The 9,124-nt window shown below is 43.4% G+C and overlaps 1 protein-coding gene across 1 annotated transcript; it reads right to left on the bottom strand.

Annotated features, from left to right (window-relative positions):
• Positions 1-1,836: 1,836 nt before the first annotated feature.
• Positions 1,837-3,460, bottom strand: LOC123429216 (UDP-glycosyltransferase 79-like). Its single transcript, XM_045113271.1, has 2 exons — positions 2,326-3,460; positions 1,837-2,196 (listed from the first exon to the last, which is right to left on the bottom strand). The coding sequence occupies exons 1-2, from the start codon at positions 3,371-3,373 to the stop codon at positions 1,859-1,861; spliced, it is 1,386 nt and encodes a 461-aa protein (XP_044969206.1). The 5' UTR covers positions 3,374-3,460; the 3' UTR covers positions 1,837-1,858.
• Between the last annotated feature and the right edge of the window lie 5,664 nt (positions 3,461-9,124).

Here is a 9,124-nt window from a genome sequence, read left to right as displayed (position 1 = left end):
TTCACGATCTGATCCTTTTAGAAACGCCGCAAGCCGTGGTGTTGCTGCCCCACTATGCAACGCCTGTCTACCATGGCGTTGCTGCCCTACGGTGACACGCATATCTACCGTGGCGTTTTTTTCTTTTTTGCAACGCCAGTCTAAAGTGGCGTTGCAGGCCCACTGTGAAACGCCAACAGTGCTGGCGTTGCTGCCGAAAGTGACACGCCTGTCTACCGTGGCGTTTTTTCTTTTTTGCAACGCCAGTCTAAAGTGGCGTTGCAGGCCCACTGTGAAACGCCAACAGTGCTGACGTTGCTACCGAACAGTGACACGCCTGTCTACCGTGGCGTTTTTTCTTTCTTGCAACGCCAGTCTAATGTGGTGTTGCAGGCCCATTGTGAAACGCCAACAGTGCTGGCGTTGCAGACCCACTATGAAACGCAGCGACGACATCCAGCCAGCCCACGACATGCTGCCAGCAACATGTGTACTGCTGAAACGTCATGGACCATGGCGTTTCACGCGTGGCCTGCAACGCCACAATAGACTGGCGTTTGAGTGGGTCTGCAACGCCACATTAGACTGACGTTTCTATGTGCGTCTGCAATGCCACGGGCTCTGGTGTTTCAAAAAAGGTCAGATCGTGAAATGGTTTCAATCAGAGTTCATTCCGTGCAATATTTTCATCCCATGGGTCAAAATCGTGAAAAAATTTCAACTACTGCATCTGTTTCTAAATATAAAACCTTTAATTTTTTTTATTATAGACTACATATAAAATAAAGTAAATGAATCTACATTTTAAAATGTATCTATATGCATACGTATGTAGTCTATTATAAAATATTTAAAAGATCTTATGTTTAAAAACAGAGGAAGTATTTTATTATTAATCTACAGCCACACAACACCACACATGCATCACGCGTAGTAAAATGGATGGCCTGGCCGAGGCTAATGGAGATGCCACGGTTGGCTAAGGCTAACGACGACAGTATATTTAGAAACAGGTTTTCTCTCTGTTTATATAAAGAAAGCCTGGATGATGAGAGTGTGGGTGGGCATCTACATCCTTGGTCCACGGAATGAGGGGATGATGAGCCCGACACAAACTACCATAACACACGTGTCGTGGTTGTTCTCCGACGGGTCCTTGGCAAGGCGCAGCCAGGCGGGACCGGCAGAGCACCCGTTGAGGTGATGCATGGTCCAACGTACGGATGCATGGAGGCCGAACAGAGATGACAGCCCGAGGTCGACGCCTGGGGAGTAAGCGCATGACTTGATACTGACGACAAGGCGGGTGATGTCGTTGGCAAGACGGCCCCAGTCGGCTATGGCTTTTGCGCGGTGGAGCTGCTGCTCGCCGGCACTGGGCGGAGTAGAGGTAGGGGATCTGTCATGGCATCGCGACGGTGAGAAGCTTATGAGGGAGGGGTTGATTGCCTTTTTTTTGAAGATATATAGGTGTATGTGTTAATTGTTTGCTGAGTTAGCTCCTTACAAACTGGTCCCACTTGTCAGCAAGTGATCAAATGGTCTAAATCATTCAATCAACGTTTTTTGCAAGAAGTTTCCTGAATAGACTGTGTTTTTTGCAAATGATTAGTGACCTCGTTGTTTTCTGCAACACATGCCCGAAATGTGATGGTTTTTACAGTTCACTCAACTTTCCACGATCTTACATGGACGGCATGACAAGGAACGATCAATTCATTGGTAATAACTCAGTATTTGTGTAAAGGTCAACCATACAACAAAAAGTGAGCTTCGTTATAGGCTTCTCAGTGAATGCGATGACATTGCTGTCTAAAGTGAAGAGAACATAAATTATATGCGATGACTATTGAGTGGTTGTGGAAAATTGGACGTAAATTCATCTTGATAAATACTTCGCTGCAAATTCAGCAATATTCTTGTCAGAACTCCCGCCTTCCTGCATAGCCTCCTTGGCCATCCTCATCCATTTTGTCGCATTTTTGCGGTATTCAACCTTTCCCTCCCCATCCATCACCTTCCTGATGCACCTCTCCACCTCCTCCCTCGTCATCACGCCTTTCTCATCTGTCTGCATCCGTACGCCGATCCCCCATGCGCTCTCCACGTACTTTGCCGTGGTTGGCTGGTCGGCCGACCGTGGCATCGCCACCATTGGCACGCCGGCAACAAGTGCTTCCGTCGTTGAGTTCCACCCACAATGAGTCAAGAAACAACCTGCACATCCAAAGTTGGCAATATTAGTATTAATTATTGGCAAATCAATCAGATAACAATAGTACTCCTGTTTGTTTAGACATAGCAAGGAGGGTATTTTTATCAAAGATGATTGACATTTTTTCATACCTATGGCCTTATGCGCGAGAACCTCGAGCTGGGGACACCAAGGCACAACCAATCCGTTCTCCTTGCATCTGCCATGGAGGAGTTGTTTAGATATCTTGTGTGCCTCGCTGGACCTCACCACCCAGAGGAATGGTTTGCCGGAATCGCAAAGCCCATTTCCAAGCTCGTCAAGCTCGCCGGCGTCGAGGCTGTAGACCGTCCCGTAGGACGCGAGGACGACTGAGCAAGGGGGCTGCTTATCTAGCCATGCCATGCAGGGCGCGTCGCTGCTGAAGAAGCTGACGCCGTAGGCCTTGTTCGACGGCAGGCGGTCGTCGTCGAGGAAGAAGGACGGCAGCGTGGGGCCGACCGTCTTGGCGCGCCATCTGGACTCCATGTATTCGGCCTCCTGCGGCTCGAGGTCGCGGAAGGAGTTGACGAGCACGTCGCCGGCGTCCTCTAGGCCCTCGAACTGCCGGATCGACACGTCGAGGTATTTGGGGTAGAGCTCCGGCGACACGAGGAACGGCGACAGGTCTTCCGCCCCAAGGTCCACGCTCACCGCACCACTGCGGCGAAGCGCGCTCCCGTCGGCCATGGGCAACGGCGCGCGCCCCGCCCACGCCTCCCCGTAGATCAGGTCCACGGCGCACGACTGCGACATGAACGCGGCGGTCGGCACGCCCGCGGCCTTCGCCACCCGCGGCGCCCACGCCATGTGCGGGTCGTAGACCATCACGGACGGCGTCCTCCCGGCGCGCACCTCCGCCGCGATGACCAGCGCCAGCGTCTCGGACCCCACGGCCTCGGCCCTGCGGCAGTACTCGACGGGGTCCGGGCATGAGGCCATGCCGCCGTCGTCGAAGCCGTCGGAGAAGGCGGCCACGCGGAAGGGGTCGCCGGGGGGCGGGCCCGTGGAGAGCACGTAGCGCGTGGCGACGAGCGTGGGGCGCATGCCGTGGTACGCGAGGCGCCGGCCGAGCTGGATCATCGGGTTCATGTGGCCCTGCGCCGGCAGCGGCACAAGCAGGACGTGTTCATGGCCGGAGGAGGTGTTGGCGCTCTCCATGTCTCTGTTTTCAGTTTTTGGGCAGGAAACTCAAACTCTGTTTTGCTCTGTCTTGCCTGTTTCAGTGGCAAATATATAGGGGCGCTGCAGGATTGGAGTAGATAACTAGTTCACAGGGAAGGTGCTCATGTGACTTCCCAAAGTCAGGACTGGTCGAGATTCTCTGTTGATATTTTATTTCTCTCCTCTGTCGTGATTCTCTTGTTGATATTTTGTTGGAATGGGATCTAGACTGATCCAGAAGACAGATATTGTGTTTAGAACGATGCAGGCGAAAACATACAGGGAGTGATCAGCGCCCGCGCGCCGGTCCAAACTTTGGGCCGGCCGCGCGCGGGCCACAGGATCCATCAACCCCACGCGTCCGCACCGTTGGATCTGCATGTAACATTTTTTCTCCTATGTAGCAAAATTTCGATGCGATGCAGCAATTTTTTCAACGATTGCAACAAAAAACAAAATTTGTAGGAAAAAAATATCTGCGTGACGTAGCAAAAAAACGAAGCTGATGATACGTGGTAGCAAAAGTCAAACGCCGGTTGTAGCAAATATTTACTTGACGTGTATGCAACTTTTTTAGTGAATGGTTGCAGCAAAACATGATGCCAGTTGTAGCAAAAAATAACACGGTTGTAGCAAAAATAAAAAACATCGATTGTAACGAAAAATTCGACGAACTGAAGTTGCAACCAAATGTATATGCAGTTTTTTTACTGGGACAAAAAAAGTAAAAAAGATGCTTGCAACAAAAATGACGCTGGTTGCAACAAATTTGGATGAAAAATGTTGCATCCATTGACCAGCGAAACGCGCGGGTTGAAAAAATGTTGCAAGGGCCCGCGCGCGAGGGACGACCGGCGCGCGGGTGGGAAACGATTCCCAAAACATATTTTGTTTCCTCAGCTGTAGTGAATTTTCTATTTCGTATAAGATGGAGAAATTTCTCACAAAAATAGATAAATATAGGGTTGCGATAACGTTCACACGTGTGGTGGGAGCAACATCCGCTCATACGCTTATAACACACAGATTGCGCCATGTCACGGCATGCATGCGTGTGGTGATCCTTTTTTATTTCCAGTTTCTAAAATGTTTTATCTCTTAAATGAAAAAGTTCTATTTTCACCATTAAATTCATCGCGACAAGATCTTCGAAACTAGATCTCATATCAATATGTTTCGATGACTTTTTCTGTTAAAAGTTGTCATGTCTATTGAACATGAATTGTTTATACTGAAATTGTCATGATATGTTCCAAATATTTTTCTTCTACCTTTAAAAGTAAATTTTGATGGATTACTATAGAATTGCCATGATCCATGCATTAAATTTGTTATGATTAATTACTAAAGATTGCCATGATCAACTAATAAAAATTTCTGTAAAAAGTAGTTGAAAAATATAACGGTAGCTTTAAATCTAGAAGAAAAAAATAGATAGAACATGTCATGGCAATTTTAGTGTAAACACTATGACAACTATATTGTCTAACATTGCCCAGTTTTTCTTTCGTCAAAACATATCAACATGGGATTTAGTTTTGAAGATTCGTCGAGACGAATTAATGGTGAAAACGGATTTTTAATTAGAAGATAAAACATTTTTAAGCTAAAGTCAAAAAAGATTTCCGCTGATGTCATCTATTTTAACATGGTAAAATGAGTGATAATGAAGGTGTATGAGCAAATTGCAAATGCCCACACGTTTGGGCGTTAGCTTTTGGGTAAATATAAGATGGAGAAACGTATATTCGAAATATGTTGCAGTAGTGAACCTAATAGAAATTTTCATATTTTTATAAGCGTACGTTCTTTGCATTGTTCTTCCGTAACTTCACGGCGCCTCATTCGTAACTTCATGGCGCCTCTGTGTGATAAATATAGTTGGTGAAGATCGGTGATGCTACTGTTTGGTTAGCTACTAGAAGCCTATTACACCCATGCACATGAATGTGAGGTACATCTTCAAGTTATATTATTTGTTTTCTCCAATGTCTGGAGTGTAAAGTTTTTCTTTAGTCATTCAAATATATTACCATGTAGCAAGACATATTGCTATGTCTAGTATAACAAAATCCAATACTTAAATTTATTTATATTTTCTGTATTATGTTGTGTGATATATATTATATGGTTGTGGTACACTAGTATATAGACACGATATTTAGGTATACTTATGCCTAATAATAATGACCTTCTTGTTGTACAGTTATAAACAAATTAACTTATTGTACAGTTATAAACAAATCAACCATCTATTCCAGACATTATTAATTGATAAAAATTACGCCATTCGCTATCATGATGTTATCCTCAACCTCTTTAACTTGGATGGCTATGATCTTACCTTAATCACCACATCACTCAAAGTACCAAAAGACTTGATAATTCAAGTGCGCAAAGAGAAGACAATAAAAATGGAATTGCTTGTTGGTAAGCATCCAATAAAAAATGTTAGTGTAAGAGAAGTGGGCACAAAGATGTGGGTTTTAGTTTTAGTAACTACAAAGTTTTTTTTGCAAGAAGCAACTTACAAAGTTCTATATTTTTGATACAACTAATGCTAGATTACTGATCGTCTTGTTACCTTCTCTATATTTTCTATTTATATTCCTACCTTCAATTTTGATATCTCTCCGGTTTATTTTTGCTCGGTTAACTATGGGACATGCGTGCCAACTTGAAATGCAATATTTCACTACTCCCTGTGTTTCAATGTAAGTGTCATGGTTTAACTTCTGATTTGAACTAAAACTGCAACAGTTATTTTGGAACGGAGGGAGTACGTTTAATTATTTTTATTCATTAGCACTATCACAAACTTCCAAATGACATGAATGTTCTACAATATTCACATGGAAAAATATTCGTAATGTCATGGATGATTTGCATAAAGTGGCGACAACCCAAATATCTTCTCCATGGTCTTATTTTCACATGGACAAAATATATTTTATTGTAATATTTGTAAAAGAACATGGAAAACATATTTGCACTATTACCACACCAACTGAAAAAATATGCACAGAATAATTCGAGACAAAATTTGAAAGAATATATATTTCTTTCAATACATAGGTTAAAGTAGTATACCCCCTTGATACAAAGTGCATGATGTTCTACACAATCTTGATACTATACTTTAATTTAATATGTATGTAATTGAGAAAATCATACAAAATCTCAATTTTTATTTAATGTATTTATAACAAGTTTTTACCTAATAATTGTCAATGGGAGCAAAGTTTGATCACTATTTATAAATGATAGCATGTATTCTATAAAAAGATAACAAAAATGATAAAAACTAAATATCTCAACCATCATATGTAGTTTACTTTGTATAAGAGTTTGAATAATAAAATCAAAACTTGATGAAGGTGTCGCCCGCGCATGTGTGTGCGGGCCACATTGTTAGTTCTGAAAATTAGACTTGAAATAACAGGCCACTTTAACACGGGGCGCCATGGTCATACACATATATACATCACAATAAATGGGATAATACGTTTTTCAATAGTATGTGTATTATTTACTTGGGTGGATACTGCCCAAAGGCCATCGCCATAAGACAAGGGATTTACCTACTTGGTCACACTAACACTTCTAGTCCAGACAACACGCAATAATCAAAATGGTTCCGATAAATATTGCAAAAATAGCTCCTAAGCCTGGTGATTTCTTTGTTTCTTTATCCTTAACAAAGTGGCAGCGGCTAAATAGGAAAGAGGGCAGGTGGGACAGGTGCATGCACATGGACATCGCCCCGATAGAGAACACCTGCATGATCTTAAACAATCACCATTATCACACATGCTATCAAAAACAAAACAAGAAGTAAATATGCTAGCCGAACATACTATTGCAGTCCTTCATGTACGGTGCCCATGACACAACTAAGTCATAATCTTGGTCAAGGATACAAAATTCATACACAAAGGGTAAATCATAATGAATTCCCCTTGCCAGCATAAATTTGGATATCAAGAGGCACCCTCACATAACTCAACATGTGTCTCCAAATCCCGCAGAAACAAGAGAGCTTCACAACACCGACATAGCTTATGGTAAGTGGGGGGGGGGGGGGGGGGGGGGGCACCGCCCTCTCTCCCCTCAGTATTCAAATTTTGTATTTTGCCACCCCCTCCCAAAGTCAACTTTCTGAAGGGCTGCTATTATGCCACAACACGAGGGTGTAGGAGACTGTATATACTCTTGGCAGGAGATCAAGACAAGGCTAGGAAGTTGAAACTTACAAGTGTGCTTTAGCGCCGCCAAAGTCAACAAGAGTAGCATCAACATAAAAGACATGCAAGGAGGAGAATATCTCTTTCCCTAAGGATGGTAAGTGGAATTAAGTAATGGTAAAGCAACAAAACTTGACTTATTCCCGTGTAGCACAAGGAAAAACTTCTGAAAGATTTCTAACAACACTCAAGAATATTTAGTAGACAAGATTGTAGTAACTATCTATTAATTGAAAAACATGTTACAAATGAAATCATAGAGCAGATAGTCTAAGAAATCGAACCCCCTTAAAGGAAACAAAATTAAAAGCTAAATGTGAGAAAATTTATTGATTCTGACGTCCCCACCCGCCATGGCTAGCTACTCAATGGCGTATCTTGGCGGCGCATGACCTCTATACCAATGATCGGTCCATGGTCGGGAGGCACAATCTCACTAGCACTGGAGGGCCAGGTACGGCCCCGTGTACATCAACGCAGCAGGGAAAGCACGTCCGCAGAAGGTTTTCACGGCCAACATTGCGTTCATTTGGTCGGTGAACGCCATGAATGACTAGTTCTGGCTGGAGGCCAAACAGTTCGCCGATGTCACGAACAATGGGTTCAAAGCTGCACACATCGGATATAAGTTAGTTGCTATGAATAAAAAGGTGTGGAACACTGGGTTTAGGTATGCCAACGCCAGCCTTGACGACCTTCTAGCCTCCATGGACTGGAGGAAGAATGATGCCGTGGTTCCCATCAAAGACTAAAGCCAATGTGGTAAGCAACACAAACCTTTGAAGCCTTTGTGGTGTATACGGATCAACAACTTGCATGATTGTTCTATCACAAATTCAAGCTACACAACTCTGGATCTACCTAAGTATCTTAGGCTTTGGCATTTCTTGCAAACATATTGTTACCGAATCATATGAACTTATTTTGCTCCTTCCATATTTCCAACAACTAGCAGCTATTAGCAACCGCTCGGTTTTAAAACAAAATCGACTATAACGTTCAGCATATGCTTAGTGAATTAGGATTATCTCTCTAATAGAAAATGTTGTTAATTTGATAAATATTTGGCTGCAAAATGTGCAAGAAACCCTGTTTTGCTCTGCTTCGGATGTTTCTGTCAAGGGAGTGACTGTACGATGAAAGTATTGGTAAATAAATAGATGCTAGCTGCAGGATTCCAGCAGAGTGGCGCGCAAGAGAGATAGCTTTTTTGCTCTGTTATGGGAAGCTTCTCTAGGCATGGCTATCACATATCAAGTCACTCTCACGCTTAGTTGATCACGTTGACGGCCACAGGAAGGTGCTCATGCAGATTCCACATTCCATGAGACTAGCCATAGTGGGAAGTAACTAAGTAGTAACATCAACGCCACGTAGGTAAAAAATCTGACGTGGCAAGTAATTAATGCGGAGACAGATGGTGGTAGTAACATAGCTAGTTACCATCACATCACATATTTCAATGCATTATGTGTCTATAACCTAATAAATGCTAGTTTGCATG

The sequence above is a fragment of the Hordeum vulgare genome, chromosome 2H, assembly GCF_904849725.1.
Source record: "Hordeum vulgare subsp. vulgare chromosome 2H, MorexV3_pseudomolecules_assembly, whole genome shotgun sequence".
In the NCBI taxonomy this organism is placed as follows: Eukaryota; Viridiplantae; Streptophyta; class Magnoliopsida; order Poales; family Poaceae; genus Hordeum; species Hordeum vulgare.
Note: the sequence above shows the minus strand (reverse complement) of the source record. Positions and strands in the feature narration are given on the sequence as shown.

Excerpts from the sequence above, each read along its gene's own strand:
- LOC123429216 (XM_045113271.1), bottom strand. The coding sequence starts at position 3,373 with ATGGAGAGCGCCAACACCTCCTCCGGCCATGAACACGTCCTGCTTGTG. Across the intron at positions 2,197-2,325 it reads TCTCGCGCATAAGGCCATAG|GTTGTTTCTTGACTCATTGT; the intron begins GTATGAAAAAAT and ends TTGGATGTGCAG.